The 22,622-nt window shown below is 35.3% G+C and overlaps 1 protein-coding gene and 1 long non-coding RNA gene across 9 annotated transcripts in view; one reads left to right on the top strand and one right to left on the bottom strand.

The window, feature by feature from the left end:
- Positions 1 to 22,622, top strand: part of TMTC2 (transmembrane O-mannosyltransferase targeting cadherins 2) — an 874,097-nt gene that overhangs the window by 209,092 nt on the left and 642,383 nt on the right. For all 8 annotated transcript variants that reach the window (XR_014252178.1, XM_082418933.1, XM_082418934.1 and 5 more), the window contains one exon: positions 12,389 to 12,503. Coding sequence is in view for 7 of the 8 variants with exons in the window: in XM_082418933.1 (XP_082275059.1) it covers positions 12,389 to 12,503 (115 nt within the window). In the remaining variant the exon portion in view is untranslated. The remainder of the gene's footprint in view (positions 1 to 12,388; positions 12,504 to 22,622) is intronic.
- Positions 2,594 to 8,648, bottom strand: LOC309640456. Its single transcript, XR_014252239.1, has 2 exons — positions 7,582 to 8,648; positions 2,594 to 7,236 (listed from the first exon to the last, which is right to left on the bottom strand). It is a non-coding gene; the product is annotated as an uncharacterized lncRNA (long non-coding RNA).

Here is a 22,622-nt window from a genome sequence, read left to right as displayed (position 1 = left end):
TTTTGCTTTTACAGTTTAGGACAATGATTTTGAGAAAGTTTTTTCGGGCAGGTGTTACAGTCACTAAAGTTCTTTCTGTGCCTGCCATACCTTTGGGCTCTGTGGTGCGATTGTAGAACCAAGAGTCTTAAGTGGTACTTTGATCAGAGGCCTGCCTTGCTTTGATCATGGCTGTTGGTTCCCAGCTCATGTCCAAATTGAGCCTGGAGTAGATATTTACTTTTGAGGTTTTTAAGTTAAAAGTTTAGACTTAAAGAAGTATATCCTAACCCCGATCCTGATGATTTCATAGGGAAATACATCTTCTCTGTGGGTTTTAATCAACCTAAAATGTAAATCCTCTGAATGTCAACACCACTTAGGACTCCTGGATGGAATATAGGGGTTTATGCCTCTAAAACCACATATCTAGTCATAATTTCTAGTTGGTAATATTTATTAAACACTAATATGTATCCAGTAGATGTGTTTGGTGTAAAAGAGCCTTTAATGGCCTCTGAAAATTCCCTGTTGGGATCCGGTCCAGTTAAGATTAGAGCTTCAGGAAAATGGGCCAGCCCTCCTCTTTCTCATAGTGCTCAACTGATGTGAGAATGTCATTTTAGTGCATTCACCCTTCTGGTTCTTCCTATATATTTTACCCCTCTGTGTACTAGCTTCCTTTCGCTGTTTGGAAGTAGACTTTCTGAGTTGTACGTTTAAGGCTGTTAAATGAATAACATCATCCTTCGTTTCAATATTGTTTCTCAAGTGCTGCAAAAATGCCTCATACAAGTACTGGCTGCACAGCCTTTGAAGAACCCTTATCAGTTTGTCCTGTAGCAGCAAAAAAGGCAAAGAAAATTAACCTCCCTCTTTTTTTCTGTTGTTCGTAGTTAGCTGAAAGTGCAGAAGAAAATACATTAAAATAATAGTTGCCCAAGATTTGTGCATATAGAAAGGTAATAGATATTTTTAGATATGTATTTATTTAATAACTAATTTTTCTTCTCATTAGCATTCATAAGTAAATATTTTTCTACTCACATAAATATTTTATTCTTGATATTTGTTTTTACTGATCATTTTTCACTTTTTAAAATGCTGTTTTCTCTAGTTATTAACTCTACTTTTTCCATGTTCAGCACTAGGTGCTGAGTTAAGAGTGACTGTCAAAAATTAATATATTGGACTTCCCTGGTGGCGCAGTGGTTAAGAATTTGCCTGCCACACAGACCAGTACCAGTCCGTGGCCCGGGGGTTGGGGACCCCTGCTATAGTGGACTTTTTGTTTATAACAGCCCCTCCCAACTTTCCCTTCTCCTCAACAAAAAGTTTCCTCTCCTTTCTTTGCTGGACTTGCATGTGGTTTGCTATAGTTGCGTGTCTCGAATTGCAGTTCTTTTCTGCTCCCAAATAAACTTGCTTTTGCTTTGATGGTATAAAAAAAAAAAAAAAAAAAAAAAAGAATCTGCCTGCCAATGCAGGGGACACGGGTTCGACCCCTGGTGGTCTGGGAAGATCCCACTTGCCGAGGAGCAACTAAGCCCGTGTGCCACAACTACTGAGCCTGCGTGCTGCAACTACTGAAGCCTGTATGCCTAGAGCCTGTGCTCCGCAACAAGAGAAGCCACCGCAATGAGAAGCCCGTGCACCGCAACAAAGAGTAGCCCCTGCTCGCCATAACTAGAGAAAGCCCGCGAGCAGCAATGAAGACCCAACACAGCCAAAAAATAAATTTAAAAAAATTAATATATTGAATATATTAATGTAATATAGCTTATAATATCCTGATGGATATTTGAGATATACTGCATGTTTATCTTAGGAACTGATTTTTTTAAAAGAAAATGTAATCTTTGATTTTTATTATTTTTCTCTTCTTAAAACTGGCTTTGAGAGTATTTAATGTTGCTTTGAGATTTGTTTTTCTTGGCCTGGATTTGCTTGGCAATGAAATCCTCAATAGCATGACCATAGATTCTGAATACGGGAGGTATACTGTTAAAGTGTGTATCTAACTGGTTATGCTTTTTATGGATGATCTATTAATGACATTATTCCTTTTTCATAGTAATGTACTTTGCAGAGTTCTATTTTCTTATTTAATTATCTCAGTGATGCTGGAGTTTAACTTGGGCAAGCATTGTTACACCTGTTTTACAGATGAGAAACTAAAAGAGAGGTAGAATGCTTAGGGAGAAAAGGCATGGTAAGTAGGGCAGATTTTGCAGTAAGGTAGATCGGGGTCCTAATCCTAACCCAGACCATGAATAGCTGTTATCATCGTCCTTAGAGTGTCAAGTGGCTGATCTGTATAGTGGGTATAGCAATACCACTGTGTGGGACAGAGTGTGTGTAGCACCCTAGCCCAGGGTTTGGCCCATATTACATGTTTACTTACTACTGCTAATAAGAAATAGGAGAGTCCAGTAATTTACTTCAGTGTACCCAGATCGAATTGTTAACAGAACTAGAACTAAAACCTTAGGTTTGGGATATTTTGGTTTATGTTTCCACATCAAATTTCCTTTTAGTGACACATAATAGGAAACTAACCTGGGGCCATTTAATGGCAGGGACCCATCCAAATGATGACAGGATTCGCTGTGAGATAAAGTAGGTTATGAGATTGGATGGTAAAGGAACAAAAGAGAGAACTAAAAAAAAAAAAAAATCACTTCTCTGTTTTCCCCCTGGAGTTGTTTAGAATTCCTGAACTCTTGCCTTTTCTAAAGGTTGTTCATCTTTTAGAGCTGAGCCAGACTCAAATGATACCAAATATGTCAGAGACAAACTCTAAGAGATTCTTTGGGTCTATTATGTTCCTTATATGAAATCAGAAGCAACTCAACTACTCTGTAGAATTTACAGTCAACCTATGGTACTGGTTGAACAGCCTCATAGGCTAAGAGATCAGCCAGATGTGAGGAATTTCTGATGAGTCTTTGCTGAATTGGTATGTCTTTTGTATAAATAGGGTCACTATATACCAGTTATATATTCACCAAGTGTTTTAGATTGACAGTGTAATAGGCAAAAAAAAAGGGTCTGTTGGTAAGATTTGAGGAGAGCCTCAAAGCTCAGATGCTTCTAAATTCTTCCTCTTTGTCCAGTCATTATATTTGCAAATGCAATTGTATTTACTGTCTTCATGTATAATGCTGTGGGTTAGTTAATCAGAAACTTCACAGAGAGCACATTGCTATCAGAAAGGACCATAAAGAGATTTGTTTTGTTTTGATGGAGAGGCAATGGGAAAAATTTTGAGCACAGATGGGAAATTAAAGAGTGAAGGCTTCCATAGGTGAGACCCAGCTTCACAGACCATGCGTGGTACTGATAGCAGACACTGAACTGTGGACCTGGGGGTGGCTCATAGTTAGTCAGAATACAGTAGAGATTGCAGATGGTGAAACACTAAGGAATAACCCTAGATATGTTAAAACCAAAAAACCTGCACTGAACTGTATATGTGGATATTACAATATGCACATAGATAGCGTAGTGACTAACAATGCTGTCAAGACAATGTTAACATATCAGTGGAATACTAAATTTTTTTTTTTTGTGGAATACTAAAGTTTATCTTTTCATTTTTAATACTTTTTCCCCTTATTAGGAATAAACTTATTTTCAGGTCTGTGTGAAGTAACCAAAGGTAGGGAAACGAGAAATAATTGCATATTATAAAATTGCTCTAATTAGAGTGTAAAAGTGTATAGTATATGTATTCCGGTATCATATGAATCATAATCTTTAAATTATATGTACTTTTTCCACTTAACATTTTAGCCAGGCAGTTTTTTTTTTTTTACCCACTTAACATTATGTTCGTTTCTGTAATAATCCAAGGTATAATTACTAGGAAAAATAAATTCTTGTAGGCTTATAAGGGCTCTTATTTCCCTGCAGTCACTATCATACAATTAGTAAAAAGCCCAGGCTACAAATGCTGACTCCCTTACACTGTTTGTTAATGGATAGAATGAGAAATCATTCTGGTTAACAAGAAAAAAAACCACATTCACATTAATCTTAGGTTTCATGCAGTTGAGTGGCTCTTTTTTCCCCTCCTTCTACTTTCTTTCTCTTTTTTCCCTTTTCATTGAGATTAGAAATTTTAACATAATTATCCTTTATATTTTAAAATGACATTTATTTAACTTATATCTTTAGTAACACCATTTTTGGAACACATCTGAAGTCCGAGTGTTCCATAGTGATTAAAACAAGGGCTTTGGAACCAAGCAGACATAACTTTTAGCTCTGTTAGCTTTTAAGTGTCACTTTCTCTGAGGCACAGTTTCCTCATCCAGTACAGGTACATTAGGCACTCCTGTATTTATTTTCTTTTGCTGCTGGCCTGGCTTAGATAACTGGCAAATTTCAACGTTTAACCCTTTTTGGGGGGTAGCATTCTGATTTCAAACAATTAACTTAGAATTAGAGGAAGCAAAATTTAGGATTTATCACCTTATTTAAAACAGTATTAAATGTTTCAATTTTGCCAGATCTTTACATAGAACTTGGTGTTGATACAGGGACTAAAGACATATATTAAAGTTCTAAAGTAAAAATAAATTACAGCTGAAGGCAGAAGTCAAAAATCGAGTCCTTGCTGATTTTGGTGGCTGTGTTCGCTGCACCAATGAAATGGAAATGCTGGTATGATAACCCTGAGGCATGATTGCATTCCTGAATGTTAAGTAGCTAAAATTTGAATATTAAGAGATTCATTCATCTTTTTTTTTTAACATCTTTATTGGAGTATAATTGCTTTACAATGGTGTGTTAGTTTCTGCTTTATAATAAAGTGAATCAGCTCTACATATACATATATCCCCATATCTCCTCCCTCTTCCGTCTGCCTCCAACCCTCATTCATCTTATTAGCTAATTTTTCAAAGAGTAATGCATGCCGTAATCATAAGAAAATTATTTAAACTTTTTTTTATAATCAATGAATATAAATATCTCCAAACTTTTAGTGTAAAGTAAAAATATCCTTGGATGGCTTCCCTGGTGACGCATTGGTTGAGAATCCGCCTGCCAATGCAGGGGACACGGGTTTGAGCCCTGGTCCGGGAAGATCCCACATGCCGTGGAGCAACTAAGCCCGTGCGCCACAACTACTGAGCCTGCGCTCTAGAGCCCGTGCTCCGCAACAAGAGAGGCCACCGCAGTGAGAAGCCTGCGCATGGCAACAAAGAGTAGCACCCCCCCCAACCAGAGAAAAGCCCGTGTGCAGTAACAAAGACCCAATGCAGCCAAAAATAAAATAAGTAAAATTAAATTAATTAAAAAAATATATATCCTTGAAAAAATTGCTCAAATCTCCCTGCATTGATTTTGTGAAATATATCAAGTGCTATGAAAGTACAGTAGTTACTTTACAGTAAGTTTGAATTACTTTATGAACTTAGAACTGCTGTATTTGAATGAGGGCTTTGAAAAAAATTTGGAGAGATTCATTGCTGTAGATCACTTAACATTTCCAGAAGGGGCTCACATTTGATTTTCTCTTTAGAAGAACTTTTGCAAGACGGGAATATTTAATTGTTTTTCTGCCTTTCAAGGAACATAAGATGAACTGTGTCAGATTGTGGACGAAGTACAAGAGAAGCTTTCCTTGTGAATTAAGGTCAAGTTTCTTAGTAAGTGGATACCTTTTAGATGCAGTTAAATACCAGTGTGAAGGGCCCTTGAGATATGAGTTATTCTTGCTTCTTTGCTTCCTGATTTTGTTTAAAAGAAAAATTTCGTTTTCTTTTTGAAAATAAAATAACTTTACAGTTGAGATTTCCTAAAGCTTATCCAGTGATACCTAGAAGCATCTGTTTGCTTTTCCTTAAAATAATCATTATATATGCTTAGTCCTAAGAACTAAGTCATGCACTTGTTAAACAATGCTTTTTAAATCTCTGTCACATGTAAGGCATCTTCAGGGCACTTAGGAGTCCTTGATAAATGTACCTAAATCCTCAGTATCTTTGAGCAACAACCATTTATTTACATAGGTAGACTCTGTTCTCTTTCCATTGCATTAACTAGGAAATGTGACATTTAAAATTCCATTCCCAAAGAAATGTAAAACACTTAATATATTGTTTGGCATTAATTTTTCTGTGGTATAGAAAATACATTATGAATTATGGGTACTAGATAGCTTTAGTTTGTTGTTTCTGGAGTATTTTGTCCCTACCAGTTCTGAGGCGATGACTCATTTGGATAATTTATCTTGGTTCTGTATTATACTCTAGTCCCTCAATTAAATATGTGTAAATATTGAGTACTCTAATATGTGATCTACTTTGTATTCCGACTCAGTATTGAGAGGGTGAGATTTCGATGCCTGGAAAGAGATCTGGTTCTCTATTGTCATTAACTTTGCAATTTAAAAAGTTAACTTCAGTTTATACATCAATGAAATTGGTATAGTAGTGGACCTCAAAGGTTATTTTTGTGTTAAATAAATTCTGGACACTGTCAAGCATATAGTAAACTTTAAATAAATGAAAGCACTGTTATTTTTATTATCCCAATATACATATATTTTTATTCCTTCTCCACCTCCCCTTCTCCCTTCACCTTTTCCTTCTCTTTTTCTCTACCTAGGCTTGTAGTGGTGCACGTTAAGCCCATGAAATGGGACAGTAGTCCCCCAACAAGAGCAGCTTCTTATAGTATAAACTGTGTCAAAAATAGGAATAAAATGAGTACTCTGAATATTTTGAAATGCTGTTTGTTGGGAAAAACTTTCAAAAATTACATTGAGATTTTAGGATAAACTGATTACATTTTTTTAAAACTTCAAATAATTGCTTTATTATCTCCAGTGCTTTAATGTGTGAATTGGATTCATCTGGGCACACTGTCTATTAAAATACAGACTTTAAGAAACTAGATAGGTTTTTATTAGGCTTTACTCACAATTTCTTGGAAGAATTTCAGGGATTTTATTCCAATCAAACTGTAGTTTTAAAGGTCACTGCAGTGAAATAAATGCATCAATAAAATATATGAGATTAAAAATGTAAAAAGTGTAAATGACATTAAATATTAATGAAAATACAAGATCTTTAAGTCATGTTGGTCCAAAGTATAATTAGCAAGTGAAAATTTGAAGATAATCTCAAACATCTGTTTCGAATTGTCTTAGTACAAGAAAAAGTTTAGTGAATGTTAAAACCCTTTATTCCTGAAGTAGGATATAGAATAACCCCATCTCTATTTTAAAAGAATGTGGGGACTTCCCTGGTGGCACAGTGGTTAAGAATCCGCCTGCCAATGCAGGGGACATGGGTTCGATCCCTGGTCCGGGAAGATCCCACATGCCATGGAGCAACTAAGCCCGTGCGCCACAACTACTGAACCTGCACTCTAGAGCCCACTGTGCCACAACTACTGAAGCCCGCGCGCCTAAAGCCCGTGCTCCACAATGAGAAGTCACCACAATGAGAAGCCCACACACCGCAACAAAGAGTAGCCCCTGCTCACCGCAACTAGAGAAAGCTCGCGCACAGCAATGAAGACCCAACGCAACCAAGATAGATAAATAAATTTAAAAAAAAAAAAAAAAAAAAGAATGTGAAGTGTGACCTTCATTTTCCTTTTGTCTCTTCTTTCCTATCCTCCCCTCCCCTCCATTCTCCTTTTCATCCCCTGCTACCCAGCTGCAGAAGTTAATTATATTCCTTAGTTTGCAGCCAGTTTTCAGGGTGATCCCTACAAATTTCTTCTCTTTTATTTATGTATTTATTCCCTTTTATCTCTATTCCTAACTTGAATTTCCCTTTGCATCATAGGTAACTGCTCTAATGTACTTGATTTGCATCCTTAGATTTATAATGTACCCTTGTAAAATATGTAGTGATATTTTGGGTGGGAATGAATTTTTAATATTTTTAAAAGAATGCATTAGATATTTTGAATCTTTGTAGGCTTTTCAAGGTCCATTCATGTTACAGTATTTACACGGAATTTGCTGGTCCTCACTGCTGTATAGTAATCCATGAAGTTTATGTCTCACATGATACTCCCATGATGGGCAGGTTGATTATTTCCTACTATCAGCCAACACTAAGAGGCTTGCATTAAACATCCTCTTAATGTTCTCTTAGAATTTCTCTGGGCATGGGATTGCTCGTCAGGGATTATTCACGACGTAGTCAGTAACATTTGCTGATTTGACAGAGTACTGTCAGATGGCAGAATGCAGTGGTTTCCCCAGGCTACAAGGCCCCCGACAGTGCCCAGGGTCCAGTCCCACATCCCCACCAGTATTTGGCCTTATCCAGTTTTCTAATTTTTGCCAATCTCAAGTCTCATTGTTATAATTTGCATTTCTCTGGGTTACTGAGGAATTTGAGTATTAGTTCAAATTATTTATTGTATTCTAGAATTTATTTTGGTTTCCCTTTTTGTAGGTTCCTGTTCATATCCTTCGCCCATGTTTTTCCCCTGCTGTTGGATTTCTTATTTTCTTATTGCTTTGTTTGGAGTTCTTTTTATTTCTAAGTACAGTTCCTTATTTGTTTAGATGTTTGAAATATCTTCTCCTGGTGTATTAATGCATGTCCATAGTGTCCTTCGATAAGTAGAAGTCCTTCATTTTGAGATACTCAAATTCATCAATTTTTTTTACTTTTTGAGTTCTATTTGGAGGTCTTTTTAAGAAGCCACTTTCCCTTCCACAGAGATAATCTATATATTCTTCTGTTAGCTTTACTTTTTCACATTTATCTTTTAAAACCATCTGGAGTTTACCTTCGTATATGGTGAATATGCTATAAAGACCCAGTTTCATTTTTCTCTTCTATTATGGTTATTAGAATACATTTTTTTGAGTTTGTTAATAAATTATGCTAAAATATTGATTGGAATTATATAGAATTTATAGATTAATTTTGGGAGAATTGACATCTCTTTAATGTTAAATTGTCCCATCCGTGAGCCTTGGAATATTTCTCCGTATTTTTTGAGTTTTGGTTTGGATACTTTCAAGTCATCAGACCAGCTAGGTGTAAAAATTGATCTGATATAAAACAGTTGACTTGGTTGATATGATCAAATTTGTCAAGTAATAGAAAAGAAAACCCTAAAGCTACACTGATTAATTCTATAGGTTAATTATATAGATTTGAAATCATCACATTAGCCCTTTTAAGATGTACTTTTTATAGTTTATTTTAATGTATTTTCCTTTAAACTATTAATATATCTGTAAAAGCTAGATTTTAACTGGTTTATGTCAACAATGGGTTTTTTCCTACTTTTTGTTTTATCACTGAAACATGAACAACTTTTGTGAAAAGATTACTATTTAGTTGACTACTAATAGGATTTTTAATTTTAGGTTATATTCTATAGGGTAGCTTTATATTTTTAGAAGTAATCTTTAGGTTAGCATTGGTTTCTGGTAGCATTGAAGCAAAAATCAATAGTATTTAAATTTGAAAGTATGGAATAGTAACAATAAAAAAAAAAGCAGGCAAAAATTTTAGGCTTAGTCTTGTCAGCTCTTTACTTAAAAACCTAAGATTTGAAGAAGAATTGTTTTCATATTTGAATGTGATGAAATCCTCTATGTCGGTGCCTTTCAGGCAGAGACCAGCAGGAACACACGGGTAGTAAGGAAGTTGGCTTAATTACTCCTTGCACTGAAGGAACACTGCACCATTGGGGTCCTGGGGAATCTCATTATATGTCCTGTCATTGGATTTGGATTTTGGTTGGGTGATTTGGGAAAGGGTCTAAGGAAACAGGGGAGTCCTCTAGATCGGATGCTGGGACAGTTCTATCTATGCCTGGTTAAAGAAGTCATTCGTTTAGCAAGAGAGGGGCTTGTTTGGTATTTTGTGGGTTGTACAGTGGCCTTTTTCTTTTTTGTGTTTAGTAAAATTATGAAGTGATCTTGCTTGGTATCATTTACCATGGTCTCAAAGTAACCTTGTCTCCAGCTGGTTTCCTGTTGTGTATGTACAACAGGAGAACAGAATGGCCTGTTGGTGAGTGTCAGATGAGTTCAGGACATCAAAGTCTACCCTTTGTTTCCTCTCTCCCCTACTCCCTCTTTTATCCATAAGCAATTAAAATTGTTTAAAAACTACATACTTAATTTGGGAATTTTCTTCTTTTTGTAGTCACCTAGGGCAATGACTTAATCATAAATATGTGAGTGATTTCTGTTTGGACAAAAGAAACTTAGTAACACGCTGTGGCTTTGCCACAGATAACTTTGCTAATGATTTTTAATTTATAAGTTGTAGTCTTACTTTGAAATAACCATCTCCTCTACTGCCTTTCCCTGCGGAAGGCATCTTAGATTCTTTGCTCTTACTTTTCCCCCTACCTGGAATCGCTGGTCTTTCCAAGACTGCTTCTTTATCCTCAGTTTTTAGAGATCACACCCATTTCCCTATTTCTAAGATATCCCTGTTTAAATTAGCCTCATTCCCTCCATCTTACTTTGTTTTATATTGTTTGTAGCACTTATCACCTGAAGTTAATTCATTTCTTCTATTGTGTGGTCCTCCCATCCCCACTCCACTCCCCACTTCAAACCTAAGCTGCGAGTGGGTGAGAACTTGTATGTATGTACAGTTGTGCCAGTCCCCAGTAATGTTTCTGGCACAAAATAGGTGCTTAATAAACAAATACATTTATGAATTAATAAATGAACCACTAACCAAATGAGTAAATGTATATTCTAGACATAATTATGTATTTGTTGACTATTAACTATTAATTGGGCTATAAGTACTTGAAAAAATGTCAATCAGTTGCTCTGGAAATATGCCTTAATATTCAAAGTAATTTCCTGCTATAATTTTTTTTCATCATCTGTGTTCAAAGACTATGGGTAAGATGGGATAACATTATAATGATGTTTTCCTTGTGCTTAAATTACTAGTTGGATGCATTTCTCTGGAGTGATCCCAGTGTAAATATATTTTCATTTACTAATGCCACAATCAAAGCAAAACTTTGGGAGAAGTGAGGTGGGTTGAAAAACAGCCTGGCTATTAGAAGTTTCCATTGAGCCATACTTGTTATATTGGTGGTGGGATGGGGGGTTGGATATAGAATACATACGGTGTTTTGCCTATTAAATTTGAAGATAATCATAATTTATTTTACTATATGTTTTTCATACTTTGTGTTTTTTTAAGTTTTATCTTTCAAAAAGATAAGGATTCAATTTTCTATGGACTCATAGTGCCAAGGCCTAATTCATAGCGTGTGAATGTTGGTTTGCAGTGAAAGGTGAAACTTGGTGTGAAAATATTTATTGAGTATTTGCCACATGGCGGGCACTGTCTTAAACACCCTATGTATACAAACTCATTTAATCCTTGTCAACAAACCCAGGAGATATTATTCTCTCCCATATTACAGATGAGTAAACAAAGGCACAGCATGTTAAATTACAGGGCACATAAGCAAATTTGGGATTGAAAGAGGCTACACATTTTTATGCATTAAAAAGTGATATCTCAAAACCCCTTTCATTCTTCATATATAGCTATTAATTACCCAAATAAATAGATCTTGGTACCCATGAGCCTTCTCATCCTCATCTTCTAGTTGGGAGGGACTCCGATTTCAGGACCTGACACCCCATCTCCTTATGGGAAAGAAAGAAGACAAGAGAAGCATCCAAGTTTGAGGGATAGGTCTGTTTGAGAGCCATGCTGTGTGGGCAGCTATTAATGGGGTGTCTTATAATATTGAGAAATCATGATTATTTGGAGTGAAACATAAATGGTATACAGAAAATGTAGATTTTTAAGTGTGACTATTTGTGAAAACACTGTTACTGATTTTCCCATGTATGAATTTATTAACAGGAAGGGTATAAAAGAACATTATATGTGAATAAACCATATATACTTAACTGTTTTAAGAAGCAGAGTGTTTACTGATACATTCTGATGACTATTAAGCCTTTTTATAGCTTTGATCTACTTAGTTATCTTCTTTTTTATTTCCAGTTCTTCTATGTCATTTATCAGTGTTTTTGTATTTGAATGAAGTCTTTATTTTAAGATGATTTCTTACAGTTTCTGGTTTAGTAAGTATACAATAATTTCAGTCCATGAAGACCCCTACCAAGATTTGAAAGAGCTTCAAGTCTTTGTAGGTGATCTTAAGATAACATAGTTCTTGGCCTTATGATGAACTGTACGTGTATATCAGCTTTGAGACATATTTTTGTTTTAGGCTTTCATTGCATTTAATCCCCTAGTTTGATGAAATGTTGGAGTATAAAGGAAATAAATTTGCTTTCTTAAAAATGTTTTATGAGAGTTTTTTCTCTCATTGTGGTACTTCCTGACGGCCTGATATTATGTCATATATAATTGGAATGACACTTAGCCTGAATACTTCTTTCTCTTTTTGGCAGCATGGGGTAACCTTGGAAATGTTCTCAAGAGTCAGAGCAAAATTTCTGAAGCTGAAAGCGCCTATAGAAATGCTTTGTATTACCGAAGCAACATGGCTGACATGCTTTATAATTTGTGAGTATGCGTTGCTTTTTCTGGTTTGGTTCATCTTTGAAACATGTGGCGAGAGGGGCTGTTGATTTAACTGCTGGAAATGGAGATGATGGTAGCTGATATTCTGAAATAGTCTTTTCATGAATCATGCCTCTGAGATTAGTAAATGGATGGTATTTGTGATCTCTCTTTTGGGCCACATCCTTGATATTCATGTGTATTGATATAATATGGCTGAGGTTTTTTTTTTTTGAAGTACTATGCCATGTAACATAAAAATTGGTTTAAATGCTTTTAGCTTTTTTTTTTTTTTTTAAAGTTCACATCATTAGTACTTGGTTGGGCTCATAAAATAAGACTGCTACGTATGATACTCTACGTAATTGATATCTTGATTTTTAATAATAGATTTTATCCTTTGTTAAAGAATTGCTGGTGTCAAAGTATATATAGAACATGTACTAAACCTGGGGAGTTATCAAATAAGATAATGTTTTTCTTTTATTTTTCCACCCCCTCCTCCAAAGGTAGTGACAATTAGGTTGGGATAATGGGATAATTTAGAATGTCTGTGTATGCTGGGTTAGAAAAATCCCTGGGGAAAAATCTGTTCTGTTATTTGAATGGAAAGCCCCAGGGGGTGCAGTTAGATGTGAGTGGTAAATGCAAATTAAACTGAAATCCTTTTTCTGTCTCTTGTATTTATGACACTCTTTTATTTATAAGTAATAGAAACTTAGTCTAAACTTGCTTAAACACAAAAGAGAATTTATTAGCCCCCATAACTGAAAATTCCTGGGGTTGACTAGATGAAGGCACAGTTAGATCCAGGTGTTTTATTATGTTTCGGGTGTTTGTCTCCATTTTGCGTCTTTGGTTTCTTTTGGGTTCACTCCTTTCTCTGTGGGACTCTAAGTTAATGAAATGACTCCTGCACTTTTATGCATATAGACTCTTCTCAGTCTCTGAAGGAGTTGTCTTGGTGTCTCTATTAATCCTGGAAAAAGATCTCTGACTGACCTTTCTGGGATCATGGATCGTTTCTTAAATGAAACTTCGGGCCGTGTGTCCGGGACTATAAGAGCCCTCCATTGACAGTGCCTCTGAGGTTGGAATGGAAAGGAGGAGAACCAGTTCCCTGTAGGAGGGGACCAGGCATATAAGATGTCTACTGCTTGTGTTTAATGACTGCTATGTAATATTGACAATATTAAACTAGTTTGTCAGCTTCATTTTTAATGTGCATTTGTGTTCTGGTTATGTCTAATCTTTTGTACTGGCTAAATCTAAAAGCACAGATGTAAAAAATTTTTGTAAAAAAACACCAAAATATCTAGATTTTTAAGGGAAAGCAGACAAGATGAGCTCAGTTTAACTTCCTGTTTGTACATTTACCTTTCTTTAACTTCCTAGACTTTAACCCTGGGGTCTCAGTCTCCTGGCCTATAGTCTAAATTAGGTCAGCATGTGTTTTGTGTTGACCTGCACAGTGTTCAATTTTCTCTTTTTTACCTGGGATGCCTTCAGGGGGAGCACTCCCTCTCCAGTTTACACACCCCTGATATTCACTCTCTGCTGTGTTTCATACTTCGTCATTTTCCCGGAAGTAATTTGAGATTGCATCTTTTTCTTTATTTGAATGGATATATCTAGATACAACTACAAAGGCTTTCCCCCCATGTCTTCTTCATCTAAATAATGTGATGTTCCTATATTATTGATTAGTATTGATTATTGAATAGTATTTTTATTTCATGAAAAAGAACCTTATCAGTTTGATAAATTTACACAAACATTCTTTTTTTTTTTCTTTTTTTTTTGCCTCTGAAAGTAATGTTGTCAAAGGGACCTCTTGTCTTGCAATGTGGGATGCCAGTTTGCTTTTGGTGCCCATTCTTCATACATTGTCAGGGGAGAAAGTAGCTGAACAACCAGCATCCCTTCTTTGAACTTGTTTTTCTCTCTCTCATCTATAGCCACTGGTTGAAAAGTTACCTACCTTCTGGTGTTACTTGTTGGGCAAGGGTTGAAAGAAAAAGGAAATGTGTCCAACCAGGCTTATTCTTTGCTGAGAAGAGAAATTTATTCAATTAGATGAACATACTTTACATGAAATTTAAAAGCTGCATCTTATAACTTACTCTGTGGATGCACATGTAAACTGTGAAAGCATATAGATACATCTCCCTAAACCCCAATGAAAAATTCTTACTGAAGAAGTGGTTATTAACAAGATTTGGTTTCTTCCCCCCTATTTGTAGGAAAAGGGATATGGCATAATGCCATTTATAGTTTCAAAATAATTTTACTACTGTGACAGGTTTTTTTTAACTATACTTAACTGTTAGCTCAAATGGAGAGGCCTAAATTCCACAAGAAATGTCAGCAATAATTTTGAAGGATTACATAACCCATGTGGTTGACAGAATTCTGATACATAACTAATTATGTTTCAAAATAGGTGAGTTATTCAATGATTTTTAATCAAATATTAATAAGACACACCAAGATAAATACTTTACAGCCTGTAATATCATAAATATGTCTGGCATCTTATGTCCCTAGGAGCAATCTTATTTTTTTTTTCTGTTTATTTACATAGTTAGGAAAAAAGCCAGGTTTTCTCAGGAACAGTTAGAGACTATGTGACAAAGTTTTTTTGAGATATATATATGCTATTTTCATCACAAATTTTTAAAATTTATTTATTTTTATTTTTGGCTGCGTTGGGTCTTCATTGCTGGTCACGGGCTTTCTCTAGTTGTGGCGAGCGGGGGCTACTCTTTGTTGTAGTGCATGGGCTTCAGTAGTTGTGGCACGCAGGCTCAGTAGTTGTGGCTCTTGGGCTCTAGAGTGCAGGCTCAGTAGTTGTGGCACACGGGCTTAGTTGCTCCGCGGCATGTGGGATCTTCCAGGACCAGGGATCAAACCCGTGTCCCCTGCATTGGCGGGCGGATTCTTAACCACTGTGCCAGGGAAGCCCTCATCACATAATTTTTTCTGATGTACAGAAATTGCTCCTTGTTCTATTTCAAATCCTGAAAGAAAAGGAGTTTGCTTTGCTTAGTTTTACCAGTAAACTTAACCAAACAACATTCCTTTGTGGTAGCAGCAGGTGTTAATCACATTTCATATTATCAGTTAAAGTTAAGTCTCTTAAAGATGTTTTATAACCAAAACCTGAAACTAATGAAGCTATTGTGTTAGTTAGCATGGAATACCCATATTTATTAATGAGTTTTAGAAGCTGTTGAGAATCATAAACTCCTGTTAGTTCCTCTACTTAACTTTAAATCAGTAACCTAGATTTTTTTGAACACATTCAATGTTCATAGATCTACGTGCTTTGTAAATTATTGAAAAAAATTCCTATTGCTAGAAAATTTTATTAGGAATATAACTTGGAGACATGCATCATTATATAACTTCAAAACAATAATTACTAAAGAGAGGTACACTACCACTGGCCAGACACAGGATGATTCTAAGAGGCCAGAGATAATCTTTAAATTAGTCCCTGTAATTTTATATTTATGTTTATATTTAAAAAATATAACTAGCACGTCTAAATATTGTTCTAGGAGAGAATAGAGAAAAAAGGAATGATTTGGAAGAATATTAAATAAGTAATAGTACAAATAATATATGGTTATATCTGAAGTTTAGGAAACATTGCATTAAAAGATTTTAAAACTGAGGACATTTTTTTTGCAGCATTAATACCAAGTTATATCCAAGAGGTACATATAAATGGTTATATTTCTTATTTATAAAATGATGGAATAATTTTAACTTTTTTTCTTTGGGAGCAATTACTTGAATTACTTTTATGTGCCAACCACTTTTCTTAGTTCCTTACATATGTTATGACAGTTTATCTTCACATGAAGCCTACAAAATGAGGAAAATGCAGAGGTAATTTGTGTAAGATCACCCAAACAGTAGAGGAGCCAATATTTGAGCTTAAGATGTTCTGACTCTATAACCCTGCAACAATTGTATTTTTGCTCAAGCTGGCAGAAGTAAACCAAGGGTATGGGGAAACAAAATCACAGTGTACATCTGTCAAATTCAGAAAAAAAATTAATTCAAATCACTTTTCATATAGAAATAAAATACTTGGAATTACATCTAACAGAAAATGTAAGTTAATTTTTTTTTTATGATTGTTTACTGAACTCATGCTGTAGAATTTTGTTAAAAAGATCATGGGTTTGCACAACTGAGCTAAGAGTTGCTTTCAAGAAGAAGATACTGCAGAAATTGTTTTTAATTATCACATTGTTTTGATATCACTTCAATCCATAGTTACAGGTTATAGACATATAATGTGAAATTTAAAACAGTGCTTAGGTTCTACTTTTCTGTGTTGAGGTATAATTGACATATAAGATTTTATTAGTTTCAGATATACAACATAATGATTCGATATTTGTATATATTGCAAAATGATTACTACAGGAAATCTAGTTAACATCTGTCACCATACATTGTTACAAATTTTTTTTCTTGTGATGAGACCTTTTATTTAGCAACTCTCTCTTAGGAACTTTTAAATATGCGGTATGGTGTTATTAACTAGTCACTATGCTGTATGTACGTTACATCTTCAGGACTTATTTATTTTATAACTGAAGTTTCTACCTTTTGACCCCCTTCACCCATTTTGCCTACCTCCCCCCAATTCTACTCTTAATAGCAATAGATGTAGTACATTTATTGCATAGCCTTATATTTAACCTTTTATTCATATTATCAAATTTATTGAAATTCAGTAGTTCCCACAAGTAATTTTAAGACCAGGTTTAACAGATCTGCCTTATGATGTTGGTTTCTCTTTTCAGGTATAATAAATTTTCAGGGACAAAGCAGACAGACCACCAGTCAATGATTTACACTGTCAAATCTTATAAATACATAGTCGACTTTCAACCTTTTAACTGCACCACTCACTGCCATTTGAAATACAATTGATTTCTCCTATGAAAAATGCTCTGTTCTTTCACTGTTATAGATTTGCCCCAGTCAGTCTGTTCCAATTGCCACCGAAACAGGGAATTCAATAGAGCATTGAATATTTCATTAGGCATTAGATTTCAGAATGCAGATGATAAATGTAATGTGGTTTAATCAATTCTTGATTATCTTACATAACAGAGGGGATTATTTCTGTGGATAATAGAGATTTTGCCACCATAAGTTAGTTGTCATTTTTCTTCTGTAAGCATCTAAGTAATCATCTAATCTGAGAAACTAGGAAAGGAGCAATACAGTAAACTAATAAATTTAAGGCAAGTAAAAAGAAAATGTTAATGAAGTAGAATATGGAGAAACAATGGGAAGTAATGAATAAATGTAAGAGCTTGTTCTGTAAAAGATCAACAATATATGGCAAAGGTAATGGACAAAATAGAAAATCTCAAATATACAATACAATACTGAGAATGAGAAAGGGCCTGCATCCAGATGTATGGAAGCTTAAAATAACAAAATGTTAGTTATGTATATGAAAATCTTAGTAATATGAATGCTTTTCTGGGAAAATATAAATGATTAACATTAGCCCAAGAAGAAGCAGGCAATCTGAGTCAAAAACCTTGGAAAAATTTGAAAACCATATTAAAGAAGTTTCTCTCCAAGGAACCAAGTTAAGGCATTTCACAAGTAAGTTCTATCAAATCATTAATCAAATGGTATTTCTTGCATTAGTTACACTTCTCACTTATTTTTGTGAAGCTAGATAAAACTGATGGCAAAAGGTCTGATGATACTTAAAACCAAAACACAAAAGAGAATAACAAAAACAAAACTCAAAAAACAAAACAAAAAGCAAACAAGCAAGAACAAATAACAGAACCAAAACAGGCCAATAGACTTATGAATATAAATGTAGACATATCTTAAAATTAATATACTGGATGCAGCAGCATATTAAAGATTAAAACACCACTATCAGATGGGATTTATTCTAAGTTTTATAGTGGAGTATTCAATACCACAATTCAATTGCTATACTCTTTCAATTTAAAAAGTCAGAAGAGGAAAAAATTTATGATCATTTCTAGAAGTGCCAGGAAGGCTTTCGATCAACATCTGCCTCAGAGAACAAAGACATAAATAAACTAGGAATAAATAAATACTTCTATAACATAAAGATTGTCTGTCTAAAGTTATAGAAATACCATATTTAATATTGAAGTACAAAGGTCATTACCATTCATATTCAGCTTCATGAAGTAGTGGCGATTTCTTATTGGTCATTATATCTCTCCATATCTACAGGAGTTCTGACTATATTTGTTGCTTTTATAAATGAATTATGAAATTCATATCAGAGCAGAGGAGATTCCATATGTCACTGTAAGTGGTAAGATTAGTAATGGGTATTAGCCACATTCTTTGAATTGTGTAAGTATATGTCGATCATTGTCATTAAACAATTCTGGGTTATGACAGCCTTCTTGAATTAGGTGTCTAGAGTTGTTATCTTGAAGGTTCAGAAACAAAGACATTTATGTTAGCGTTGGTTTGTGTATTAGTTTCTGTAACAAAGTACTGCAAATTAGGTGGTTTAAAATAATAGAAATTTATTATGGCACAGTTCTGGAGGCTAGCAGTTCACAGTGAAGGTGTCCACAGGGCAAGCTCCCTCTGAAACCTTTAGGGGAATCCTTCCTTGCCTCTTTCCTGTGGTTTGCTGGCATTCTTTGGAGTTCCTTGGCTTGCAGCTGCATGACCCCAGTCTCTGCCTTTGTCATCACATGACGATCTCCCTGTGTAACTTTGCCTTCACATCCTCTTATCTGGATACCGGTCATATTAGATTAGGGGCCCACCCTTGTTATCACATTACATCTGCAGTGATCCTTTTTCCAAGAAAGGACATATTCTAAGGTATTGGGGGTTACAACTTCAACGTACCTTTTTTGGGAGAGACATAATTCAACCAATAGTTGCCTATTGGGAGCTTCATTTTAAGAGGCAGAGTGACACATAGTGGTACCATTCTACCTATCCCCAGTACCAAGCACAATGCCAAGCACATGAGTTTTTAACGGGGGGTAGGGATTGAGGAAGCTAAAAATTTGCATAGAATTTCAACAAGTTTATATATCTCATGATGCCGAGAACTCTGTCTTCAAAGGAAGTAATTTAGGAGGATAGAGCAGTGAGGGAATGTGGGGTGCAGAGTTGTCACCATAGATCTAGTTCTAATGAGAGATTTTTTTGTTTGTTCAGGACCAGCTTTTGAGGACCCTTGAGAGGTTAGAGGGATCAGAGATTACAGAATGGAAGTGGTGGGACTATCTGATAATGGGGCTGAGCCATTCCTTGAATCCCTGTTGAAAACAAGGCATGAGAAGCCTGTGGAAGTGAGGTCTGTAGAAATGAGGGGGAAAGTAACCCTTGGCCAAAAGGCTAGAGTCCAGGGCAGGGTTTCCTGCCAAGTTCCATGGATGTATGTATGTGTGTGTATAAAGGATGGAGGGAGGTGTTCAAAGGATACCAGGTAAGCAGACTGGTCTCCCAAAATAGACAATTCAGGAGAGGCTATCAAACAGGAGGGCCAGGAGGTGCTTGCCATGTCTGATATCAAGTGAATGGGACTGAGAAATTTTGGTGAAATTCCGTTGGCTTGGAGTCACCAGAGATCTGGATACACAACTCATCTGGCTCTTTAGTGATTCCTGGAAGGAGATGAGACAGCTTGTAGGTACCTACCTACCTGTTCACATGGCAAGAGCAAAGCCTAACACTTATTACATACTTTCATTTTGTTTTAATTGATCACTTTTACCACTTAATTTATACTCAAATAGAATCTTGTTGAAAACATTGAAGCAGTACTGAAGAATAAGTAGTAAAGCATAAAAGTTATTATTGCATTCCTTACACATCTTTTTCCCTCCTCTAGTATATATCTTTTCACTTTTTTCATAAGCTTTTCTATATGTAGTTACAACATGTAGTTATACAAGCATACTTTTAACTTTTTCCCCTGTGTATGTGCATCACCAGTGATTTTTTTACTTCTGGATGTATATACAAATGTGTCATAATTTTCATGACCGTCTCTGCTTTCATTAACATTACACTGTTTCAGTTGGGGCTGTTACATAGACAGCATTAATAAATGTCCAATGGAATGGTTTCAAAACAATGTTGCTTCAAAACCATGTTTCCGTAATTACCAGTGGAGTTTATTTTGTTTATTAGCTCTTTGTAATTTTCCTGGGAATTAATTGTTCAGGTTTCTTGCCTACTTCTTTATTGAGAAGTTTTTCTTGTTGATTTGTGGTGTTTAAGGTGAAAATGTGTCCCTCCGCCGCACTTACATACATGTATAACACAAACATCTTTTCTGCAGGTATTTTGTCCTAGTTTTTGCTTGTATTTTTACTTTTCTTAATGATAATCGTTATTGTATATAACTTGAATCTCTCTCTCTATATATAAAAAAAAATCCACAGACCCTTTCCTTTAAAACCTCTGTATTTTGTGTCTCTATGAAAACCATTCATAGGCTAATATTTTTAAAAGTTATTGTCCATTTTTTGAATAGTTTTAGAATTATTTTTGGATTTTTTCTTTAGGTACTTAGCCCACCCTGGATATATTATTTTTTGTATTAAGGTTTGTTTTTTTTTTTCCAAAATGAAAACTAATGTCCCCATGATAATTTATTGAATGCTTCTCACCTAGGCTGTTGGTATGTAACCCTGGAGTCATTGTTATGGGCTTTATTTTGGTCTTTTGGTAACCCACACCAAGAACAATTTGTTTTATTTACTGTAACTTCTAGTATATTTTATATTTTAAGGCAAGTTTCCCATTCTTTTTATTTATTTTCAAGCAATTCTCGATTATTCCTCTGTGTTTTGTCTTTAATATGAACATGATCATAGCCTTGTTAAATTGCATTAGAAGTCTGTTTGGGCTTTTAATTGGTTTTCCAGTGACTATATGTTCAAGGGAGGTAAACTGACATTGTTATAGTCTACAAGTTTCCCTTCTAGATATGTGTATTTCTATATTTATTTCAATTTTTAAATTTCCCATATTGAAAATACTGTATTTTGGTTCAAAAAGGCCTCACATATTTGAGGTTGATTTATTCTTTTTTTTTTTTTGAACATCTTTATTGGAGTATAATTGCTTTACAGTGTTCTGTTAGTTTCTGCTGTATAACAAAGTGAATCAGCTATATGCATATGTATATCCCCATATCCCCTCCCTCTTGCGTCTCCCTCCCACCCTCCTTATCCCACCCCTCTAGGTGGTCTCAGAGCACCGAGCTGATCTCCCTGTGCTATGCAGCTGCTTCCCACTAGCTATCTGTTTTACATTTGGTAGTGTATATATGTCAATGCTACTCTCTCACTTCGTCCCAGCTTACCATTCCCCCACCCCATGTCCTCAAGTCCATTCTCTACGTCTGTGTCTTTATTCCTGTCCTGCCCTTAGGTTTAGCAGAACCATTTAAAACACTTTTTTTTAGATTCCATATATATGTGTTAGCATACGGTATTTGTTTTTCTCTTTCTGACTTACTTCACTCTGTATGATGGACTCTAGGTCCATCCACCTCACTACAAATAACTCAATTTTGTTTCTTTTTATGGCTGAGTAATATTCCATTGTATATATGTGCCACATCTTCTTTATCCATTCATCTATCGATGGACACTTAAGTTGCTTCCAAGTCCTGGCTATTGTAAATAGTGCTGCAGTGAACATTGTGGTACATGACTCTTTGAACTATGGTTTTCTGAGGGTATATGCCCAGTAGTGGGATTGCTGGGTCGTATGGTAGTTCTATATTTAGTTTTTTAAGGAACCACCATACTGTTCTCCATAGTGGCTGTATCAATTTACATTCCCACCAACAGTGCAAGAGGGTTCCCTTTTCTCTACACCCTCTCCAGCATTTATTGTTTGTAGATTTTTTGATGATGGCCATTCTGACTGGTGTGAAGTAATAACTCATTGTAGTTTTGAATTCCATTTCTCTAATGATTAGTGATGTTAAGCACCTTTTCATGTGTTTGTTGGCAATCTGTGTATCTTCCTTGGAGAAATGTCTATTTAGGTCTGCCCATTTTTGTATTGGGGTGTTTGTTTTTATGATATTGAGCTGCA

This window comes from Balaenoptera physalus (genome assembly GCF_965194825.1).
Source record: "Balaenoptera physalus genome assembly, chromosome: 13".
In the NCBI taxonomy this organism is placed as follows: domain Eukaryota; kingdom Metazoa; phylum Chordata; class Mammalia; order Artiodactyla; family Balaenopteridae; genus Balaenoptera; species Balaenoptera physalus.
Note: the sequence above shows the minus strand (reverse complement) of the source record. Positions and strands in the feature narration are given on the sequence as shown.